At 39.5% G+C, this 24,660-nt stretch overlaps 1 protein-coding gene across 1 annotated transcript in view; it reads left to right on the top strand.

Annotated features, from left to right (window-relative positions):
* Nucleotides 1-24,660, top strand: part of pik3c2b (phosphatidylinositol-4-phosphate 3-kinase, catalytic subunit type 2 beta) — a 34,210-nt gene that overhangs the window by 7,380 nt on the left and 2,170 nt on the right. The window contains exons 5-32 of the mRNA XM_056734659.1: nt 358-478; nt 2,164-2,275; nt 2,681-2,760; nt 2,858-2,921; nt 3,206-3,352; nt 3,685-3,718; nt 5,562-5,757; nt 8,391-8,513; nt 9,006-9,173; nt 9,612-9,723; nt 13,057-13,199; nt 16,238-16,426; nt 17,086-17,179; nt 17,403-17,497; nt 18,452-18,632; nt 19,658-19,765; nt 19,853-19,945; nt 20,032-20,161; nt 20,390-20,526; nt 20,822-20,991; nt 21,134-21,290; nt 21,408-21,517; nt 21,708-21,909; nt 21,988-22,112; nt 22,401-22,518; nt 23,006-23,102; nt 24,180-24,286; nt 24,507-24,635. Of these exons, the coding sequence (XP_056590637.1) occupies nt 358-478; nt 2,164-2,275; nt 2,681-2,760; nt 2,858-2,921; nt 3,206-3,352; nt 3,685-3,718; nt 5,562-5,757; nt 8,391-8,513; nt 9,006-9,173; nt 9,612-9,723; nt 13,057-13,199; nt 16,238-16,426; nt 17,086-17,179; nt 17,403-17,497; nt 18,452-18,632; nt 19,658-19,765; nt 19,853-19,945; nt 20,032-20,161; nt 20,390-20,526; nt 20,822-20,991; nt 21,134-21,290; nt 21,408-21,517; nt 21,708-21,909; nt 21,988-22,112; nt 22,401-22,518; nt 23,006-23,102; nt 24,180-24,286; nt 24,507-24,635 (3,542 nt within the window). The remainder of the gene's footprint in view (nt 1-357; nt 479-2,163; nt 2,276-2,680; nt 2,761-2,857; nt 2,922-3,205; nt 3,353-3,684; nt 3,719-5,561; nt 5,758-8,390; nt 8,514-9,005; nt 9,174-9,611; nt 9,724-13,056; nt 13,200-16,237; nt 16,427-17,085; nt 17,180-17,402; nt 17,498-18,451; nt 18,633-19,657; nt 19,766-19,852; nt 19,946-20,031; nt 20,162-20,389; nt 20,527-20,821; nt 20,992-21,133; nt 21,291-21,407; nt 21,518-21,707; nt 21,910-21,987; nt 22,113-22,400; nt 22,519-23,005; nt 23,103-24,179; nt 24,287-24,506; nt 24,636-24,660) is intronic.

The raw sequence follows: 24,660 nt of genomic DNA on the forward strand, positions 1-24,660 counted from the left end.
TGCTGGATAACAACACTTTTCAAAATATCTTCTTTTGTGTTCTGCGGAGGGAAGTCATACAGGTTTGAAATGACGAGGGTGACTAAATGACAGATTCTTTTTTTTTTGGGTGAACTATCACATTAAATGAATCAGGTTCCAATGCTGCATATGTGAGTGCTTAAATGCTGTGTGGTGTTCTACATCATTGCTATTGTTTGTAAAAACTGTACAAATGTACACTGCTTTGAATGCTACTGTCATGCTACAAAAAAAAAACGTTTTCGCTTCAAACCGTGTCTGGAAGAATATGTTGTGCACATAGGTTTGTTTTTACTAGTGGGTTTAGCCAAGTGAAACATTTCTTTCGTTCCTTAGGATCCTCAACCATCGACCTGCTGATCTATCAGACTCTCTGCTATACCCACGAGGATCTGGATCTGATTAATGTCGAAGACTACCTGATGAAAATCTGCGGCCAGGCTGAGTTCTTCAAAAAGTAAGAAATTAGCAATCCATCTTTCAATGGGTTTTAATGTGGATGCATTTCAATGATGGTTTGACGCCGCACTGGCTGGTGAACCAGCATAGCTATGCGAGTCCAGCATGATCTTTCTAATAAAGCTTGTTGAATAAGCCTCTGTCTACTTGTATCCAATGCTGGTGACTATTATGCAACATACGCTTGTGCTTTCTGTGGGGTGGACACAGTAGTTCATAATCTAGGTTTCTTCTCATAAATGCTTGTTGACCGTGGACTGGCTTTTGGATGTCTGTTTCGTAGGGGCATATGGCCACCTAGCATTGTCTCAAGTACGAGCGAGCGGATCGAAGATCTTTCAAAGCAACACAGACAAAAAACGGTCCGCCAATGTGCAATGTGTTGCTAAAAAGTTCACGGCCAATAGCATAATGAACTACATTTATACAAGCTCTTCCATTGTTAGGCCATTCGCGAGGAAATAGGCTGATTCCAGAAAGGGGTGAAGATTTGCAGTTTGTGGTCTAAATCCTTCCTTGTCATATAACTGCGAACCATCAATTGTGGTTGCATTAAAACAAGCTCTGCTTATGTTTGTGGTCTGCTTTAACCACATTGGGTTTCCCCATTACACGACCACCATTCTGAGGCGTCCTTAGCTACAAATCCCCTGTAAATTGTTTTTTTCCTCTTTTTCTGTTCTTATTCAAAGGCCACTCGTCTTTTTTTGAGGATATGATTTGTAGGATTTATGTTAAAGGACAAAACTGTGTTTTCAGCTGAAAGCAGGTGTTATTCAGTTGGGTGTGTGTATGTGTGCGTTTTAGTTGGTTGGTTTTGCAGCTGTGTGGTAGGAAGTGTGTGCCTTCCTGGTAACCGGGTTGTGAAAAATGTGGTGTATGATTGTACTTTGAAAGTAAAATGTGCTTCAGTTTCAGAACAACAGACTGTTTGTCATAAAGGGCTTTTCTGGGTCTGACAATAAAAACAATACTCAAAATTGCAGCGGCCATATTTCACTTTAATCATCCCAATGGTTAACCCATTGGTTTATATTGTGTATTAATAAAGGCAAATATGAGGTATTTGATCTACTGCCTTAAAAATTTAACATCCAACAATGAAGGCAAATATAATGTAACATTTGTATGCCTGTAACTTGATTTTCAACACATAGTTAGAATCAAAGTCTTTACATATACACGCATTCATAACATTTTGCAATTGATAAGCATTGTTAATTCTAGGATTGGTTGTGTTGCTGAAAAACGTATTGTAATCTTTTAGCATTGCTTTCTTTCGGAGATTCGGACCATATTGTCTTAATTGTCCCAAATGTAAAAGGTTAGGTGTTGTGTGAAAAGCCTATTGATGTACTAAATATTGAACTTGTATGAATAAAATTCAAGACTTGGATTTTCTTAACCCAGAAATCTTAACTTGAGCTGACTTCTCTTCTAACTGATACTCACATTTAAATGTAGTTAAGGGTATTTAGCTCTCAAGAAGATCAATATATAAAGTTGTTAAGAATAATATATATATGTGTATGTTTGGTAATCTTTTTGTTTGAAGAAAACTTATTGTCATTTAATAATTCAGTTAAAATGATGTCCTGAATTGCTTTAAGTTCACTTCTAAAGCAAGAAATTGACTCAAGGCTGCTGTATAAAGGTCTTTTGTCCTTTTTTCTTTCTGCTTAGCAATGAGACTCTGGTGAGCTTCGAGTACATCCAACAGTGTCTGAAGTTCGACTGGGACATTCGACTTATTCTGACCAAAAGAAGTTCCATCAACATGGAGCTCGCTCGAACGGTAAGGATCAGAGTTGACAGCAGATAGAACAGTGACCCGGAAACATGTTTTTTCTTTTGTTCAAACAGTTGGAACCGCAGGAAACACCTGTAGGAAACATTTTAGACCTCTAAACCCAACAAATCTTCCTGTTATGTACTTGTGACTTAAGACCTACCAGAATCAAGTTTGTGTGTAATTGATATCCCGCTTAACTTGTAACATTGAAGAAATGTAGTTCACTTTAATAGTCTTCACTCTAAAGTTTTTTTCCTTGGCTGAGATCATGAGGTTTCTAAGAGTGCAATAAATGTAGTATGTCTGTAATGATTGTGATCGATGAAATGTAAAAGTGTAGCACTTAGCTGTTAATGTTGAGTGATGCATGTTTTCATTGTGTTGTGTCAATGGCATTTTCTATAATAGACCGAAGATGATGAGACTCAATCCACGATGAACCATAACCTCATGCTCCAAGAAAGGTCATTGAAACAGACTGTGACCAGGTGAGAGGAGATTAAGTAAGGTTTAGATTGATGTATCTTTGAGTTTTATCATCTACTATTTAATGCATAATAATACTTCTTTGTTTGTGTGCCACAGGGAGGCCCTGATGTTACTTCTGGATACCTTTTATAATGAAGCCGAGTCTTTCGTTTTATCAGAGGTAAACTAAATCTAACCGAAACTGTTCATAAAAAGGGTTAAGTGAGTCGTTTTTGTCCTACCAAATAAATTGCAAAAATCACGCTTTTCAAAGACGTTTCTTTCAACCTCCCACGTATTCAATTGATTGGACAAGCAGATAGCCACACCCCAAAATTTACATGATTGGTCAAGTCAATATTGTTGTCCTTGTTATTGTAAGAAGTATATAAAGCTAAAAAAGGTTATTAATTTCAAGTTTTGTATTTGGACTCATCCTCCTTTATGCTTTTCTGTCTCTCACAGTCCGAGTTGCCATTGCATGTGGAGCGGTTAGTTCAGTCAGTAAAGGCCCTGTGCAGCACACTAGCAGCTGTCGAGACACCTGACATCACTGCCGCCCTAAACCAGCTGCCGGCTTGCCCCTGTAGACTACAGCCTAAAGTGCAGAAGGTGGTGCCTTTGAATACTTTCTCCTACACAGTTACACGCAACATGAGAAGAGTTTCAGACATCCGATAAGCACATATTAACAGGCTGTTCCTCAGAACAGCTTTTTCTCAATGTGTTGCTGTTGCGGTTTTCAGTTCCTTAAATGACGACACAGAACATTTTCATCTTTTCTTAAACCATTACCACTTAAAACTTATGTTGCTAAAAATATGTTTCACCCATGCATGCTTTTTTGGTCTGTAGAGGTTTTGTTTCTATTAGAGAAATTACAGTTTGTGTGTAGCACTTTCTAGTATGCCTGCTTATGTGTGTGTGTCTGTTTGCTTTCATAGGATGTTAGTGTCTTGGCGAAGAAAGAAAACAGAGGTACGGCACTGCTTGTTATACTGTTCATTTTGACCTTTCCGTCACAGTTAATATATAGTTTAAATATCATCCAATCTACTATGTAATTACCACAAAAGTGCATCACTTCCCGGAGGGCATGAAAACAGACTCTTTAAGCACTAGAGTTCTGCTGATACTCACCTCCTACAGTAAACATGTTGTGGTGGTCAGAACAGGCCAACTTCTACAAGTTTTTGTGGCCTACAACCACCATACACACTAAAACAATTTAAAAGGTTTAAAAAAATAAAATATACAATCATATGTGTGTAAACACATATGTATTGAAATTCTCAGATGGTACGGCATTGTTATCTTTATAGAGCTTGTTAATCGACGTCAATTGACTGCTGCGCCATCTCTGGAGCATGGCAGCTAGTGTGTTCAATGCAGTGTTTCGTTTAACTTGTTTTATTAGGAAATATAACTGTGGTAGGTCGGTCTTGCCGTGTTAAAAAACTGCAATAGCATCAAGCAGAGTCGTTCAGGAAAAGCCAATGGTAATTTTACTTTCGATTTCTCATATCAAACAAAGCAAGTAACCTTAAATATCAAAACAATAAAAGCAGTGGAGTATATTCCACCCAGGATGGCGGCGCCACAGCAACATAGGGCGTGACGTCAGCTTCACATTCTCTATTGTGGATTGAAGAGGACTCCACTAAGCATCAGTGTTGCATAAACTGTCTAGTAGATTAGTGTGACCATGATTTCTCTTGTTATAAATGAAAAGAAATCCGAGGCAATTGTCCTTGTGTTTCCCAGAATATACACATCAAACACAAGTGACTATACATAAAACACAGATTTGAGATTGTGTTTTTTCAATTGGTGCTACAAAGTGTCATAAAGCATGGAATATTATTTTTGGAATAAGTTTTATTAAGCTGTGTGAAAAAATGTTTTCTCTGACAGATAAAATTATGGTTGGTCCTTTCCATATTCTGTATGAGGAATACCAACTTCTGCCTTCAAATAGAAGATTGAGAGTACCATACGTTAGGCTGAATAGGCTACGTAAATCCTTTGTATATCAGTTGGGGATCAAAGTAGATCTTTGGATTCTAAATATATGGAGGTCTATGGGTATTGTCAATATTATTGTGTCGTAATCTGTATAAATGTATGGACATTAATTTATGAGAAGGCAGCAAGTGCTGTGGGACGTAAGACAAAATTTTCTAGTTATATACTCCTTGCATTCTGTAGATTAGAGTTCTGCACATGCAGAGTTGAGGCTGTATTGATGCTACTCTCTCATGTTGGTTGGAGAAATGTGTGTACATATGTAGCAATGAGGAAGTCTGGGATCGCAGATAGGAATAAACAGGAAGGATCTTGCAGCTTTGGATGTGTGCAAGTTTTAAAGCGCCTATAATAGTTTAATATTAAATCTACATTCAGGGCTTTGTAGCCATAGCAACAGAATTTGAGGAGTTTTAAAAGCTATATTTATATTTATAAGTGGAAACATGGATAGTGGTGGTGTAATAGCTTTACGTGACCAAAGAACAAATTATTTAATACCTTTTAGTAATAATGGTGTAAGTGAGGGATCTTGTCTCATCCTGAGGGGCATGGTTTTGCGATAATGATTAGCCAACTGTACATTATCCTGGTTATTACATGGCTATTTCCCAAATAAATGGACCTGAAATATTGATTCAGTTTGGGATTATGTGAGACGAAAGAGGCTGTATAGTGTTACAAGAGTCGACCGCTAGCACAATTGATATCTGACAATGGCCAAATGTAAAGATTGATTGGTGCTCTGTGGTCAAAGTATTGTGAGCCCTAATATGTTTTTATTTTCCCATTACAGAAATAATAGTAGAAAAATTGACCGCAGCTATCTTGGATCTTGTCGAGCTGTACTGTAGCACTTTCAATGCAAACTTCCACACCATGCCACAGAGCAGCAGAACAATGGCCCCCATACAGGAAGCTGGCATGGTCAGCAACGTCCTGTCCTTCAGCGTGTACGCTGCTCATCGCGTTCCCATCACATGGGCTGCCAGGTAACGCTTCCTTCCTCTGGTTCCATCATTCTGTGATATAAAGATTTTGGTGTCATCTGTAACGCTTTAAACATTGTGTTATTTATGTCAATGTAGACTATGAATATGAGAGTTGGTTGTTAGGGTCATGGGAGTTCGAATTGGCGAAACGATGTCTTGTTTGTTTTGCACATGCAAACAGAGATCTGGAATTACAGGTTTTTTTGAGAAGGCTTATCGTCATATCATCTTTCTTGCTTGCCTTTGCCTCTTTTATTTTTTATGCACTGGAGTGGCAAGCCAAGTACTAAAATGTGTGTAATAATTAATTTTACTGTAATAAATCAAAACAATACCTCAATATGTATGAAACAGCTTGCCAGTTGTTGACAAAAACAGCATATTGCAGCAAACAAACAATCTGAGTCCGAGATTACAGACTCCTCCCTGCCCAGTACTATTACGTTGCAAACTTAGAATTACTTTATTATTTTACAACTTACAAGGTTATTTAAACGAGACTGCGATATGGCTGTAAATGCGACCAGAAGACTCAACCTCAGAAAGAGCTGCTGATTGACTTATAATTGCAAAAAACAACAAAACCACTTCAAACATATAAACTATCAAACAACAAAACCACTGCAAACGTATAAACTATCAAACGTATAAACTTGCAGTGTAAGCATTGATGTCTGGCAATTCCGGTGAGGAGGGACGGGGAAAACCCTTGCCAATATTTTGAATTTGGACTGCGATGGCAAGCTCAACCGCTAGGCTTCAAAGTTACATACGTCTCCTTTAAGGTGGCACACAAACGTAACTAAATGTTGCATTCTTCGTTTCAATTGTCGGGGCTGTGGAAATTATTAGACTGTAGGAAAAGTTGACCCTAGTAGAGACAGAAGTAAAGGAATGTGAAACAAACGCAGCTGTTCACTGCTGATCCCCTTCAGTAACCCAGCAGGATTATTCAGCATTATAGTGCGGATAGCATGAGATCTCTTTGAGAATGCCATACCTTCTTTTTTCCCTTTCCAACCCCTTTACCAACCCAAAACGGTGCAAAATAACCAAACTCTGGCAACTGCTCCCACCAGCTTGGCGACAGATGCAAACCAAACCCTACATTTCACCACGGCCGGTCAGTAATAAAATAAAAAAAGCTTTCCCTCCCCCGCACATCATGGGAATGGTCTCTCCCGCCCAGTGACCTGGGCTGGTGCTCTTTGTCTCGCTCTGAAACTGATGCTGACTGGGAAACGAGCCATTACAAAGGCGTGTGTATGGGAACTTAGTGTGACCTTTGACATGTGGGGTCCAGGCAGAGGACAGGCTTGGTACCAGGCACCTGTGTGATGGTGATGGAGGGCTGAGACTCTTGCGTGCCATCTGGTTCAAGCAATTAGAGTCCATCGAATGACCACTGAGCATAGCCTTAAAGGGTCTTGTAGAGCCGTGAGCATTTCGCTAGTTGTGTTTTCCTCGCATTTGTATTCCAAACTAGTAATGTTAGCATTTCACTGTCTTGTTGTTCGTTCCTCTCTGGGATTTTATTTAGCTTGGGAATGTTTTTTTTTTTTTGTTCTATTTGCGTCAGACTCTAGAGAGTTGATCCCATTTTGGAGTCTCTACGAGCTTCGTTTGAGGATGAATGATATAACGTTGGATCATTTTGGGATTAGTAGTACAAAGGTGGCCACAGCTATGAACTAACCCAAATACAACGGGTTTGAGTTTAGTTAGGGCTTGATAGCTAAATCTTAAGGCAAACAGTCCTGCAGATCACAAGGGGATTGTGGGTTTTCACATGATCAAAGTATTAATGATCGGGGGTTTTCTTATGAGTCATGATATACGATTTACCTTGGAAGTAATGAGCATATATTGTTTACTCCCTTCTCAGGTTACCTCATATTTTATAGGAAAGACCTCACTTTCATTTATAATTTAAAGGAACAGTTCACCAAAATAAATCACATTTCCTCATCTTCATACCATTCTAAACTTGTACAACTAACTTGTTTCTATGGAAAACTTGTGGTGACATTGTGAAGAATGTGCAGAACTGGTTCCTCATACGTGCATTGACAATGAATTACTGGAGCCTTAAAGTTTCAAAATGGACACAAAAACAACCTAAGAGATGATTAAAGTGATCTGTATGAATTATGCATTGCATTTTAAGTGGAGAGCATGAAAACAGACTCTTTAAGCACAAGAGTTCTGTTGATACTTACCTCCTACAGTAAACATGTTGCGGTGGTCAGAACAGGCCAATTTCTGAAAAACACTACACGCAGCAAAAATAAGTGCTGTTTTAGTGTGCATATCAGTCCTTCTGGAGAAATGGTAAATGAAGGAATTTTGGGGTGAACTGTTCATTTAAAGAGTAAATAACTAGGGATTTTATGGTCCTACTTTGGTTTACGACTCGTTTGCGTGATTCCGAGTCGCTACCTTTTTTTCATAGCCAATAACTTTATTCATTCACCTTCTGATTTACAACTTGTCAGACTGCTTACTGTCAAACACGGCAATATTAAACACTGAACGAAATGTAATTTTCATGATCTCATGTTATGTTCTCTTTAAGTCCTCTTTCAGATGAATTTACTGATCTCTGTCTCTTCCTCTTCCAAATGCATCGACAGCTATGAAAATTTCTTCCTGTCGTGTTCGCTCACCCATGGTAGTGTGGAGCTCTGTGCCCCCCAGCACACCAGTAAACAGTCGGTCAGCAAATATCTTTTCCACCTGGTGGTGTGGGACCAGAGGTGAGCTTACACCAATTGAGCACAATCTTTTGTTGTTTGTCAAGTACAACGCATTTATTTTAACAATTAACGGGTCAATCGCTCACGTTTGAATTCATGTTGGATCTTGGTTTGTTTGCCTATTACTTCAGGCGACAATTTTAAAATAGCTCTTCCAATTCAGCTTCCTGTTGCTATTTTTTTAGTCAGACGGCGTATTGTAGAGAACTGGTATTGTCATAACATTTTTGGAAGACAATTGAAATTTATTTTCTACATCCTTGTAAATGTATGTAGGTGTATATGTACTTTTTATATCTCAACGTGTAGGTGTCTTAAAATAAACCATGACTTACTGTTTGTATTGCATGTATTTATTTTGTACACAAAGGGTTTTAAAAAATATTTTGTGTTTGCATATCAAACGTTGTTCTGACTGGAATTGCATATCAGACATTGTTCCGACTGGAATTGGATATCTAATTGTTGTTTATATTTTTCCTTTAAATACAGAGTTTGCTTCCCCGTCCAAATTAACCAGTTGCCCAGAGAGTCGCTGCTGACCGTGACTCTATACGCCACCCCGCTACCACCTCCTGGAGGGGTGGAGGACAAGAGCAAGCAGAAACGCAATATGGAAGCTCTGGGATGGGTCACCATGCCCTTATTTAACTTTAGACAGTAAGCACGGATCTGTCTTTTTCATTATACTAAAAAGTTTTCGCTGTACTACGTTTAAGGAAAGTGTATCACTTCCTGGAGGGCATGAAAGCAGACTCTTTAAGCACTAAAGTTCTGTTGATACTCACCTCCTACAGTAAACATGTTGTGGTGGTCAGAACAGGCCAACTTTTGCAATCGTTCGTTGGCCTACAACTAGCACACACACTAAAAACATCTATGTCAGTTCCAAAAACCATTTATCTGTTTGATCCATATCACGTTTTGCAAATATTTATCTTTGCTTGTAAGAAAAATGTTATAAATGAACCGGTTGAGCCAAGTATGTATTTATACTTCTTCCTTGTCGGTATCCTGTTGCAGCTTGTTTTCACGCATCCATGAGCGGATGTTAGGTGTTGTTTAAGCGAGGCTGTTGTCTGACCTGTTCTTTCTCAGTGTCCTGACGTGTGGGAGGAAGCTGCTCGGTCTTTGGCCTTCAACCCCAGGCAGTGGAAACGCTCGATCCAGCACGCCCAACTTCAGCCAACCAGATAGCGTCATCCTCCAGGTTAGCTTCTTTTCTCTTGCACATCATACAGTAAACTGTCTTCTGCTTATCATGCTTAATCCTTTACAGTTAGCTCTGACTCAGCCACGGTGAACTTAAACAAACACACACCCTTTTTTCCACACACAGTCATTTGTCTCAATGCTCTTATTTTGCAAGATTAGTGTTTTATCAAGGAGGCTGCGCCATGCTATTATCAGATAAGCCTTCCTGTTTAAAATACCAATTTTCGTAGTACCACGCAGATATGTGCATATGTACATTCAAACCAGATGGATTTTGTGCAAAAAAACATGGTTTAACAACTCAAAAATCTGTGTGTATTCTTAACTAACTTAACTATGCGGTTTGTTTTTTATCGGTTGTGTTAATGTGTACATTTATATGTTTAGTGCTTATGTGTCTGATTATATTGAAGGTATATTGTACGGTTAACTCATAACTTTGATGGTAATAAGGTTGGGCTGGTGTGTTAGTGGAAAAGTAGGAAGGGATTGTCCCTCTGCCTGCAGAAGGTCTTAAAAGTAGGTCAGATAGATCTGCAGAGAGAGTGAGCGAGAGAGAGAGATCGAAAATCTCACAACTTGAAACCCATCTAAACAGCCTTGAGCAAAACTAAGTGCAAAGAATACAAGCCAGAAACAGCTAGACCAGTTTTATGATGTCATGTGAGCAACCAGTAGTTACACGCAATTAGGTTTGTTAAACCTTTGCTTTACAACACAACGATTTCAACCATCGCAGAGAAATATCACAGGTCACAGTTTATTTCCAATCAGACTATGACTAAATCGCTGTAGTTGCAGAAGCAGTGCATGAAACCGTGCATGAGTCTAACGCTCCGCAAGAACCTGAGCTCTATGCCTAAAGTCCTAGGTGTGCACCATGAGTCACCACTTCCTCTACACAGTGTCTTCATACGTTCAGTCGTGACATTTAACCAGTTCTTTGTAAACAGCACCCCACGACTATTGTTGTGAAACTGCACGGTAAAACACATAGTTTTCACTAAAACCGGTCTGGCCGCCTGAAAATTCCCACCCCCCTGCTCTGGCCTCACCCATACAGACCCTCTTTCTGCTATCTCGGTGTGCCAAGCCAGCCCATGGCAGTGCCAACAGGCCTCTTTTGTACCCGAATGGCACGGCTTTGTCTGAGGGCAGTGGGCTGTGCAGTATAAACTGGGAGCTAAGCCTGGTCCTGTTCCTATTCAGTAGTCTCTTCAGGTTATTCTGTGAGAGTGTGTGTGGATTTCCCTTCAGTCACGACCTGCAATCTGCCCGTTCAGCTGCCCCACTGCCAAGATGCATTCGGGTCTAACGGCACATCTGGGGCTCATTAAGACTCATGAGTAACGTACTTGCTCTTAAGCTTCTCTTCCTGTCCTAACCGTTACGGCGTTCCTCTCGCTCTGTTTCTCTCACATAATTCGCATAATTTTTTGCTCTTCAGTTTTCATTCAATTCTTTGGGATTGTTTAAGGTTTTTTACACCTAGCCAAGAAGCAAAATCACTAGGGTAATAAAGTAGTTCATTATCTGCTGCTGATGGAGTTTAAAACGCCAATTCCAATAAAAACTGAAGCTGGTAACACTCGTGTGCTAATGTTAAATTTGAATACTGCTGTATTTAAGAGTTGCTTCAGTTAAAAGTGTCTAAATGAATCAATGTAACTGTAAACGCGTATTGGCAACTGTATGAAGTCCCGCCTTTGAGGTAAAGGAACCAATGGTGTGGTGCAGACATGACGTATTTTTATAGGCAAACCCGGATGTTATTGCCACACTGGTTCCCTTGACCGAAAGCCCATGCATTTTTCCCATACTATAGACTTTTGGAAAATCATCATAAACCTTTGTTAATCACGGATTTTTTCACGTTTACATGTTTTGTTTTTAAGATAGTCTTTAGAAATGAACACAACGTTTGTTACTTTTGAAGCCTTAATACAATCGCCAAAAAGAAACATGAGCCGATCAACAGACTACACTACGGTCGTTCAACGGCACCACCACCACCACCAAACCTCTTGATAACTTTTAAAACTTCATTAAAAAGGTGTTCCTTGATAGGTAACTAAGCTGTGAATGAATCCCCATCCATGCCTATATTGCATTATTTGTTTGGCGACGTCTAACGTCACAGCCAAAGGATGTGCCCGCTTTTAGCAACTTGTTAGCAACAAAGACACAAAGCTTTTAAAAACCACGAGCGGGTTATAACTGTTGTGTCATAGATTAAAAACCACAGATCTTTTTTCTGTCGATTTAACTTTTTAAATTTAACTGTCGATTTGCATACAAAAATACACATCTCTATTCACCATCTCTATTTACAAATTTATGCTGCAGTTCCATTGAAACTTAAACCACATGAAGTGATCTTTTGAACCACATGATCTTTTCTTGTCGTTGTATTGCTTCTACATAAAGTCATACAATTAATCAATGTCTTAGACATTTTGTAGATTTGCCATTTTTACAGTTTTTCTGCTTTTGTCACTTTGTTTTTACTGTAAAACACCGTTACAACAATGCAATACTACGAAAGCCCTATAAAATATATTTAAATTAAAATCTGTTGCTTTAAAATGTTTAAAAACATCCTATTTTGAAGATGTATTAAAAACATCCTGTTTTGAAGATTTGAGTTCATATTGAAGTAGGAAGGAGCTGTACCTCTTCGCCAAGCAAAAAGTTAAAGCTGACTGAACCATAAACAAGAACGCTACGTGAACGAACTTTCCCTTATGGGTCTTTGTATTCAGCGCAGTGCGTAATAACAGTTCCAGATGGTCCATTTGGTGTGAAGCTCATGAAACTGATGAGGGACTTTAGTGTTGATCAGCTGTGGTGTGTACTGCTCTGGTAATGGCTGAAATGTGATGCTGAGAGGCCTTTGGCAATAGAGATTGGATGCATTTCTAACTGGACTGACAGATGCACAAGTGTGAAAACGCACCCAGATGTCTGATCATTGAAAACCTTTTTCATTGCAATAATATGGTTTCTTGGGTCCATTGGCTGCAGTTTCGGGTCTGTGTGTGTTTGATCTCTGGCATTAGTGTTTAGTGGTGTTTCATTTGGTATGTTTAAAGTGAAAGCCTAAGCTGTACTCCACAGCTGACACAATATAGCACCTACGGTAACCGCTGCCAGCCGTAACGGTGAAATTCAATTGCTTTCGCGTCATAAATCTTCAAATTTAAAACCTGTGAGGTTGAGGCGATGTACCTGTAATAGCTGTTGGTTTTCTTTTATCTTCTCATCCCTTCAAAGGACGTTTGATGTTCTTGTTAGAGCTCAATGTCTTTAACAACTCTTGTGTTTTCAGGTGGACTTTCCCACTTCCTCATTCGAAGTACGCTTCAGCACCCCCCCTCCTGCCGAGTTTAGTCCACAATACGACATCTCGCGTCTAGACCAAGTCAGCCAACGCCACCTACACGATGTCTTGCACAAGAAGTCCCTTTTCTGGTGAGCTTTGTTACCTTGTGCAATCCTGTCTTCTTAATGTATCCTAGATGAGGTCCATTGGGTATTTGCTAAACTTTTGTAACTTTTGAAAGCTATTTTCATGTCATCCGATCATTCTAGCTCGGCCATGGAACAGTGGTATTTGAGGTAGATCTTGTCTGACTGTGAACAGGTTTGGGTGGTTTACACTGATAAAGGCTCGGTGAGCTTTATCTACAGCTGATGACAGTTTCTCCATTACGGAGTTTAGTTTGGTGGTCATGTTTATCTGGTGATCATGTTTATCAGGGATTGATAAAATCAAATTGTGCATGGATCACTGATCCTGATAGAAATCCAAAGAAACCCAAATCTTCAATATTTTAGAAACTGTTTACTAAAGTACAATTTCATTTTCAAGTCATGTTAAACTAGAGGGTGGTCAATGTAGATCTGGAGGTCTTCAATGACAGCGGTTTTTACTCATTCAGATTTGGGCTTTGCTCTGCATAAAATCTCTATTCTGCTTTCACACGGGCGTGTCTGTGTGGGAGGAGAGGATGGATTTACGGTGATGTTGAAAAGCAGATCTCAGATATGCATTAGAAAATGTTCAATCTGTAAATGAACGAACATGGAAATCTTCTTAAAGGAATCAAACCTTTGTAAATGAACACATGATATATCTATGTATGATTCTCTTTGAACTGCTGCCGTCTGGACGGCGCTACAGAGCACTAAGCACCAAAACAGCCAGAAATGGGAAAAGTTATTTCCCTTAGGGCATCTACCTCATGAACAGTTAAATGTTCTACTGTGCAATAAAAACATGTGCAATACACAACTATATATTCATATTTATTATACATATGTTATTGATATAATATTCAGCTATTCCCCTCCAGAACTTGTTTATAGCACATGTGTACATACAATATACTGCCTATTGTTGTTTTTTCTAATATTGTCTTTTGTCAAATGTGTATTGTCCCTCACATATTTCTTTTATAAGGTTTTGTGACCTGTGCCTTGTCGCTTTTTTAACCTGCATGTGCGCTTGAAGCTTCTGTCACGAAGACAAATTCCGTGGTGTCCGAGCACACTTGCAAATAAAGCTCTTTCTGATTCTGACATGTAGAGATGCACCGATGTATCGGGCAAATAATCTGTATCACTCGATAACGCCTTTACGATAGTTTAAAAATAGATTTTCACTGACAGGATATATAGGCAGTGGATTTGTGCTCTATATATGGAATATGCTAAGAAACGTCACCAATTTTCATATTTATTGTAATTTAATATATAAATTAATCATATTTAGAAAGGTAGGAGGATTAATTTGATCTTCAGAATCTGTATTTGGCAATATCGCTCTGAATGTTTTACATAATTTGGAATTCCCCGTGTTTGCAATATAAATAAGTTGTTGGTGTTCAGCAGGGCATGGTGCTTTACAATAATCACATTGTTACTGTAGGCAGCTGATGTGGATATCTCCAGCTGCTCCCTGTTCCTCCTCTCATTTTTTTCATCTCTCTGCTGCTAGTGCTCAGACTCAGCAGAACTCTTAAACATTTGCTGAAGTGTAAATCTGGATCCACACAAGCCTGAAATATTCTGTCATAAATTGTCTCCAGCTCCCGGATCAAAGGTTGAGTGTATGACACGCGTGAACTCTAGAATCAGGGTTGTGTCAGCAGAAAGTTAATGTTTCATCGCTTCTTAGTTGTGAATATATGAACAACGTTGGGTGTTGACATATTTGTTTTAGTTTAAAAAAAAACATTTGCTTGTATTATACTGGCTTGTGAAGGATTTAGAAAAAACGCCAAATTTATTATTTAGGCACACTTCAAATATAAATGACATCTCAAACTGTGCAACTTATTGCTGGTACGTTTACTACTTTTCAAAGCAGACATGCATGCTTTTTTGTCTGCTACCAGGCGATCAAATGAAACTCCATTAAGCGTCTAATTTGTCTTTGTGTTGTAAACTGCTTTTTTTCCAGCAAGAATAATGAATGTGAAATGTGTTATTACCAAGATGCTAAAGCCCATTAAACTGCGCTTTCATTTTATACATTGATTAACAGATGGGCCGCAGGGTTGCCTCGGGCAACTGCAGTCTGGAATCAATACTACTCCATTCCCCTGTGAATTGTGGGATATGTAGTCCCCCAATGACAGTCATGCTTGTTGCCGTGATGAACATGGGTGTGACCATATTAAGCTTTCTGAACCCTTCCCCAATATATGGAGCTGTCTAATGACTGTATGGTTGTGGCCCAGCATGCACGGCGGTAATGTGAACTGAGGGTCCTGCATCCTCTGAAGGAGAACCACTCCCCAAATATGAGTGCATAAGCCGGCAGAGAAAACGCAAAGTAGAAGAGCGTGGATGTTTGGTTCCGATGACTTGGCTAATGACGTGACGTGTCATTCAAATGAACTGGTGTCCACTGATGAGAATGACCATATGTGGTAACGCCAAAAAACTAGATAAACTGTTTTTGCATAATTTTAAGCAAGGGATAATGTGACAGTTTAGCTTATAGCCTCAGGTACAGGCTAGTTAGTTTTGGTTAGTCCTTCATGTTTTTGTGGTTATTCGTGAAAAAAAATACGTCTTTTTGTGTTCTTCTCCACCGGTGTACAAGACCCTGAGGTCTGACTCTGGAGGTAAACACTGCAGAATAAATCAGCCAGAGATACAGTTTGGTTATTTTCCATCCTATACTGCAGTGAGAGCACACTCCATGACCTTCCTCCACACGGTTTACTCTCCGTATCTTGTTTTTAATTGTGTTAAAATGGAAAAATTGCTCTCCTTTGCATTATCAGATTAGATAATCTTCTTTTTAGACTAGTTTAGCGTGCTCGACAAGGTTGTAAAGTATGACCACAAACAAACACAACAGAGGGTTTAATGTGTCTTGGTGAGCTCTTGTGTGCGATGTCTGTTTATGTCTTCATTTCCAACAGTCCCACATGACAAAAAAAAACATCCTTTTGGATGTCTTCATCACAATTCATCAACTGACTTCCTGTATCCAGGTTGTCTCCAGAGGACCGGCGTCTGCTGTGGGAGAAGCGTTATTTCTGCCACGCGGAAGCCAGCCGGCTGCCGCTGGTTCTGGCCAGCGCACCCAGCTGGGAGTGGGCGTGTCTCCCCGACATCTACGCCCTGCTTCGACAGTGGGGGTGCATGAACCACCTGGATGCCCTGGGCCTGCTGAATGCCACGTGAGTGTTCCGGTAACCATGGCAACCGCTCTGTTGTTGAGCTGGAGGCTAAGTGGAGCTTGACCGTCGAGTTGGCGACAGGGTTGATTTGGGTAGACCATGAAGAACTGACCTTTGCTTTTGTCCAATAGAACACATGTGCAGAAACCAGGACAGATAATCGCATCCAGCACACTGTGAATACTGACATGATTTTATAAGATTTAATGGTATTACAAATATTAACGTAAGAAGAAATAAATGGTAGAAAAACAGGTCATACCAGCTTAAAATAGTTACACTGATCAAGTGGCTTAAGCTGTGGGTTGTTTTATAAGGTTAACCAGGTCACACGGGGATAGCCAAAGGGGTCCATTAGCAGTATCCATGTTTACTAAAGTGGTCCTGCTCATCATCATGTTTACTAAAGTGGCCCAAGTGGTCCAGCTAATCATCAATGATATAAACTAACTTGGACTGACTTGAATTCCTGTAAAACTATCTACTGTCAGCAGCTGGTTTTTATTTCGGCACCTAACATATACCCTCAGCACAGCTCAAGAGCTGGGATTTTTAACTATAGACTTGTTATGGGTCAATGTAAATATATGATACTACCAACACTTACATGGATGTTGCATTGTGAATCTGCCTTTTGAGTTTCAATGTTTTTAAACCAGGTTTCCAGATCAGGAGTGTCGGCACACGGCCGTGCAGTGGATGGACTCCATCTCTGATCCTGAGCTTTTAGACTTTCTACCTCAGTTAGTACAGGTAACTGCCCATTTCCCTTTTTCTTGCTCTCTTCCTATTCTTGTATTGCTTGTATCCAAGCGTCATGTCCTTTCATTTACTTTTAGCCGTTTAATCTATCTGTCTGTGTTTTACCTTCCTTACTTTTTGTGTTTTCCCCTGTTCTTTGTTCCCACCACCCATTTAATAACCAGCTCTTTAATGCTTTCGCTATCTTTTCTTTCTGTCTTTTTTTGTTAAACAGGCGCTGAAGTATGAGTGTTATTTGGACAGTCACCTGGTGCGGTTTCTGCTGAGGAGGGCCATAGGGGATATGCGAGTGGCTCACTACCTCTTCTGGTGTGTCATCTCTCCCTGATTTATGCTGGACAGAAAAACACAGTTCACATGTATTAGGCATATGAGAAAGCTAAGAACCAGGTTATGCTGCCTCGTGCTCTTAAAGGAACAGTTCACCTAAAATATAAATTCTGTCATTTATTCACCCTCATGCTGTTCCAAATCTGATGAACACGGAGAAAGATATTTGGAAAAATGCTTGTTACCAAACAGTTCTTGGCCACCATTGACTTCCAATAGTAGGAAATGATTCATTTCTTTGTTCTGTTGAACACAAAATATATTGAAAAATGTAGGAAAGCAAACAGTTCTGGGGCACTTTGGAATACCATTGTTATTTTTCCTACTATGGTGGTCAATGGTGGCCAAGAACTGTTGGTACAAGCATTCTTCCAAATATCTCTTTCTGTGTTCATCAGAAAAAACCCATTTGTTCTGACTTGCAAGTCTTAAACTGCTACCTACACTGTGATTGAATTTTGACCATAGCTGATGTAATTGACCTTCATTACAATGAATATATGAAGACTTGAGATGCAAAAGTCATTTGTCCAATGTTTAAGTTCAGTGATTTCACTATGATGGAAATGTTCCATCACCATTAAAGTGAAACAAATTTTTATGTAAGGATCAGAGTCTGATCAAATAATTTTAAGTGGAAAACGTCAGACACTTAAAATATATAAAGACTTCAGATGCAAAAGCCTCTAGGCATGTATGGAAGAGTGTTCATGATGTGTGTGAAATGGGGTCACAGCGCCATCTGCTGTACAGCTGGAGTAATTTTCGCCTGGGTCAGTCAGTACACCTACAATCTTTGTTTGTCCTGTCCTCAAAAACTAGTGGATGTTTATTTTCATTAACTGGTAAAATAGGGGATGTTGATGTAATAATAATATTTTTTATCATTTCATATAAAAACAGCTTCTATTCATTGTGTCTCCGTGTGTCTAGGCTACTGAAAGATACTCTTCAGGACTCTCAGTTCAGCGTGAGGTATCAGTATCTGCTGGCGGCGTTGCTGTGCTGCTCCGGTCGTGGATTAAGGGAGGACTTTGATAGACAAGGCTGGCTGGTTAACATACTGGCTAAAGTGGCCCAGCGGGTGAGAGATGCATCGCCTTCATCCAGACAGGTCAGGCTTAACCTTTCTCACTTTACCTTATGTCTGTTAGTCTCTTTTACAGCTGTCACTAACAAATGAATTACCTATGATCAAACCACGTGTTTTCTATATATTTTGTCTCCAACTACACAAAAATCTGCTCCTCCCCATCAATCATGCGTGGCAATTCAAGCAATGATTATTCTTATATTAGAGATATTTGTATTTCATTGAAACGTTAAAATGTTTTAACACCTTTTTTGTACTATGCTTTCCTGTCTTTTTAATATCCCATCACACATATTTATGTACAAGGTGTAAACAAGTCTCCATATTTTTTCATATCAGTGATCAATTTGTAAATCAAAAGTCATTTTGGCACTTCCGTGAAAATGTCAACCTTACCACACATTTTAACATTTTGAGGTTCAAATACCCACGTAAGATCTCTTAATTTAGAAAGCATTATTTATAGTGCATGATTTTTCATAAAGTGCCATTTTCAGGATTGTCACATCCATAACGCCACATATTTCTCATAAATGGACACATGAAAATTAATATAAAGTAACTATTTTATGTTCTATAAAGAGGCATCCCTTCTCCATTCATGGGGTATTATTGCGTCAGGTTTGTGCATTTTATTTAACAGAAATCCTACAAAGTTTATCGTCTCCCAAAAACACTGTCCTTTTTTTGTCACATCCATAATGCATGTTTATTTCCCTTTTTTAGATAAAAAAATGTCAGTCTATGAAAAAATTGTATGTTTAGACAAATTCAGTAAAATATAAACAGATGGTTTAATATAATCGTAACAAATTCATTCTCTGAACATTTTTACGTCACCTCCCTAACGCACTGCGTCACGTCCATAATGCTGGAATTGCTCATTTGTCAAATACAACATTCTTCTACAGTTCTGATTTTGTTACAAAGCTCATGCTTTTTTTATTTAAAAGAACAAAGTCTGTGCCAAAACCTAAGGGGGATTATATTCTTGACACCATCTGGTCACCACATTTATTTTCATTCGTCTCTCCTCTGATGTTCAGGCTATTCTCCGTGAGGGTCTTGAGGATGTCAAACACTTCTTCACTCTGAACAGCAACTGCCGACTTCCCCTCAGCCCGGGCCTCCTTGTCAAGGGCATCAACATACAGGTACATGCTACGTCCTCATAGCATGTAGACATCTCTGTGAAGCTTTTCAGGATCACAACAGGTCTCTCACATTTCCTCTCTCTGTAGTCTTGCTCCTACTTCAACTCGAATGCGGTTCCCCTGAAGCTCTCATTTCAGAACCAGGATTCTCTGGGGGACAACATCAATGTCATCTTTAAGGTACCTGCTGTGTTCGTTGAAAATCGGTTTTTCTGATGCTTTTAGATGTTCCTCTTTGTCACCTGTGGTCGTGTTCTCGCTCTCAGTCGGGCGATGACCTCCGGCAGGACATGCTGACCCTGCAGATCATACGGATCATGAATAAGATCTGGATCCAGGAGGGGCTGGACATGAGGGTGGTCATCTTCCGTTGCTTCTCTACTGGAAGGGGCAGAGGTAACGACTCAGAAGTGCTGACTTTGGTTTATAATCCTTTAAGACCTGTTATAAGTTAGGGCCTCGATTTCAATAAAGCACATCATTACAAAGTAAATATTATTCAAAACATGAAATATGACCACAAAACCAGTTGTTCCTATTTGACAGACAATTGCTGATCTGGCATTTAATGATGTGAATTGCTTTAGGTTCCTTTTTCATTTTTCTGTACTTTTTTCTTTTTAGGCATTGTAGAGATGATTCCCAATGCAGAAACCCTCAGAAAGATCCAGGTTGAGCATGGAGTAACTGGCTCCTTTAAAGACCGTCCGTTGGCAGATTGGTTACAGAAACACAACCCCACTGAGGAGGAGTATGATAAGGTAGAACGGTGTTCTTTGTGGTATCTTCACACTTCAAACCCTTGTTTGACTAACTGAACTAGCATGCAGCGGTTTTGTGAAACATTTCAAAAGATCCACCGCCGCTTCAGTTGCATCAGGTTGCATCATGTTACTATATCTAGTGTGCTAAAAACATTAACGTGCTCCGAGACTTGGGTGAAGCCAAAGTGTGTAATTTCTGCCCCTCCGCTATCACAAAGTAGAATTTAATAAGTATTGATTGTATCACAAACGCCTTATTCTCCCATCGGTCATTTGTTTTGCGTCTTCACAGGCTGTTGAAAACTTTATCTACTCTTGTGCTGGTTGTTGCGTGGCTACATACATTCTGGGCATCTGCGACCGACACAACGATAACATCATGCTGAAAACTAGCGGACACATGTTCCACATTGACTTTGGCAAGTTCCTGGGGCACGCGCAGATGTTTGGCAGCATCAAACGGTAGGAAAACAAAATGAAGATGAAAAAGTTCTTTTTGACCCTGATTTGGATTTGTTGTGACAGAAAAATGCACCACTAGGAATATTTTTGAACTAAAGCAGATCTGAGTGTTGATGGTAAGTGTCATTATTGTTCTCTTCAGGGACCGGGCACCTTTCGTATTTACCTCTGATATGGCCTATGTCATCAATGGAGGTGACAAGCCATCCAGCCGTTTCCATGAATTTGTGGATTTGTGTTGCGAGGCCTATAATCTCATCAGGAAACATGCACATCTGTTTCTTAACCTTCTCGGTCTGGTGAGTCCACAACAGTTATTAAACAGTTTTTTGGTGGTGGTGAATCTTTTTGGAATTGTATTGCATCTTAAGTACTTTAAAAGAAAATACTACATGTTACCTCTCGTTTGACTGCAGATGTTGTCCAGCGGGATACCGGAGTTATCTGATGTGGATGATTTGAAATATGTGTATGATGCCCTGCGACCACATGAGTCCGAAGCCGATGCTACCATGCATTTCACCAGGTGAGGACATCTTCCAGCACCTTTAACATTTTTATGAAAAATGTGACTTTAATATTGATTTAATGTGTATATATTTATAGTTTGTTCTCAGAGGCGTGTGGGAAGAGATTTTCAAGATTGTTTTTCTGTAATAGATTGCGCTGTTGTCCGTTTATCTACGGTCTTATCTCGATCATCTCTCTTGTCATAGGCTGATCGAGTCCAGTCTTGGCAGTGTCGCCACAAAGCTGAACTTCTTCATCCATAACCTGGCACAGATGAAGTTTGCGTCCTCCGAGGAACGCCCTGTTCTCTCATTTGCTCCACGCGTCTACACCATGAAAACGGATGGCATGATCCGCAGTCTGTTTGTTTGCAGACACATTAAAATCTGTACCCCAAGCAAGGGTTATGTAAGTAGACTGCCTTTACGCTGCCTTGAATCCCAAATGCATTTCATGCCAATCATGACATTTTTCCTCTCTTTGCAGTCTTATGTTGTGAAAGTGGAACGGGAAGGTCAACAGGGATCAACTTTAGTCCAGAGGACCTTTGAAGAGTTCCATGAGCTTCACAGTAAACTTCAGCTCATCTTCCCATCCTCAAAACTCCCCAGGTATTATAATCCGTCTTTTGGTAATGTGAATTACATCACAAGACCTTAATGCCTTGAGCTTCAGAAAAAAATTCTTACCATAGTGGAAAATAATGCAGGTTTCTGCTATCAATGGATATGTTTAGTCTGGAAGAGATAAGTTATCAAACTAAATGAAAGCTGCCACATTTAAACAACTTCTCAGTGCTGTCAGCATTGCCAAACTTCTCACAGTCAAGCACAACAGAGTATAATGTATAAAAATTACACTGTGTAGTAGCTATAATATGTATTGTGATACCCCCTTAGCTTTCCCAGCCGCTTTGGGATTGGTCGATCTCGAGGGGAGGCCCTGGCAGAAAGGAGGAAGGAGTCACTCAATGGATATGTTTATCATCTGATCCATGCTGCTCAAGAAGTGGCCCAGGTAACCATTGACCTTGCTTTCAGCACCGGGTTTTTAGCACTGGACCCTCTGTTATTCAGGTGAACATATGTAAGATATGTGAATTATAATCGTAATATAATTAATAACTACACCAAGTTTGACTGTTTTTTTTTTAAAAAGTCATACAGTATCGGTCAAAATGAAGATACTACCGTCAGGAATTGGTTTCAGTTTGACTGGCATGTTTCTTGGAATTCAGCCACAAGTTCTGTGAAAACAGACACGTGTTGTCTGTAAACACCCTCCCCACTCAGTCTCGTGAACCACGTCTGTCATAACCAGCTGCCAAACTTTGTACACTTTCAGTTTTCTTATTCCTGTGCAACCAGATCGCATAGTGTCCGTATTGCAGTGCTTGTAAATTAAGGCTGCTGTCTTGGTATTTGTTTGCTTGTTTATTTTGGTACCTGCTTAGGAATAAGTTGTGGTTGGCCATCAGCAAGTAACCTTCTTCTCTTACCTTCAGTGTGATCTGATCTACACATTCTTCCACCCTCTTCCAAGAGATGAGCGGGCGGGAAGCGTGGGAACTATTGTCAATACTCTCCACAATAAGCCAGCAGGTTCATTTCCTTATTTGTCTCTTAACCACACTCTCGTACACACCCATGTGACTATTAAATGTGGATGCTCTCACATATGAGGAATTCAAAGTTCTTGGATTTTAGTCCACCATCACATCAAATTGTTATGAGTTAGTGTAATAGTCATGGAATTGTCATTTTAATCCAATCAGATGCACCGAAATGCTGTGACGATGAGTGTGAGTAAGTGTCACACCCTGTTACTGGCCAGAGTTTTATCTTTAACCACTAGTGCAATGTGCTTGCAATCTCACGGCATGTACTCTGAATACAGGGTCAACCCGACACGAGTGAGTAAGCGCTTCAGCACTTCACTCCCTATTTATTTATTACACCTAGTTAAAAATTACCTTGGAATAACTTATAAGAAAGCGTCAAAATTTTAAAGCTTATTCAAAATATCAATGTAGTAGGACATTGTTCTTGAACAGATAATACGATTTTAAGTTATTTGTGACCCTGGATCACAAGACCAGTCATAAGTAGCACGGGAATATTTGAAGTAAAAGACAAAAATACATTGTACGGGTCAAAATTATCAATTTTTCTTTTATGCCAAAAATCATGAGGATATTAAGTAAAGATCATGTTCCATGAAGATATTTTGTAAATTTCCTACCTTTAATATATAAAAACTTTATTTGTGGATGGCCTGCTACAGTGCCCCTGATTAACAACTTAAAAGGCGATTTTCTCATTATTTAGATTTTTTTGCACTCTCAGATTCCAGAGATTTAAACAGTGGCATTTCAACCAAATATTGTCCTATTCTAACAACTCATACATCAATATAAATCGTATTTATTCAGCTTTCATGTCATGTAAAATCTCAATTTCTAAAAATGTACCCATAAGACTGGTTTTGTTGTCCCGGGTCACATTTAAGGATCAATGTCAAAACCTGTCTTGGCCAGATCTGATCTGTGAAGGTTAATGTTCTTGTTAGCGCCTTGTTAGTCTGGTCTGTAAAACCGTTCTCAGAAAATCCAATCACTTTATTTACTTAATCCACTTTCATGAAACTGTTCAACACTAAAAATGGTTTCTTTTTTGCAGATGTGTCTTGGGCTACTGTACCTGGTAAAGTGGCAGGTGAAGTGAAGCTCTCGATTTTGTACAAGAGCGAAAAGCTTTTTATTATGGTGATGCACATTAGAGGCTTGGTGAGTAATAGATGAGTGAAGTTTTCCTATTTAAATTAGGCAGGTGGACAGGTTGCATAACATGACTTCATCCTCAAAACAGTATACCTTGGTTTACTTTTCATAAAACAAAAGTTTTGGTACTGTGTGGGGCTGCCCCTAATGTAAAAACTTAGCCATGCAAATCAGAGAACCCCTGCTGTATTATAATCTAACTAATGGGTTATGCACCTTTTTTCAGCAAACTCTACAGGACGGAACTGATCCAGATCCATACGTCAAATTGTACCTCCTCCCTGACCCTCAGAAAACTAGCAAGAGGAAGACCAAGGCAGCCCGCCGTACATGCAACCCCACTTATAATGAGATGGTAAATCAACACAAGAGATTGTTCT

Source organism: Triplophysa dalaica, chromosome 21 (genome assembly GCF_015846415.1).
Source record: "Triplophysa dalaica isolate WHDGS20190420 chromosome 21, ASM1584641v1, whole genome shotgun sequence".
Lineage (NCBI taxonomy): Eukaryota > Metazoa > Chordata > Actinopteri > Cypriniformes > Nemacheilidae > Triplophysa > Triplophysa dalaica.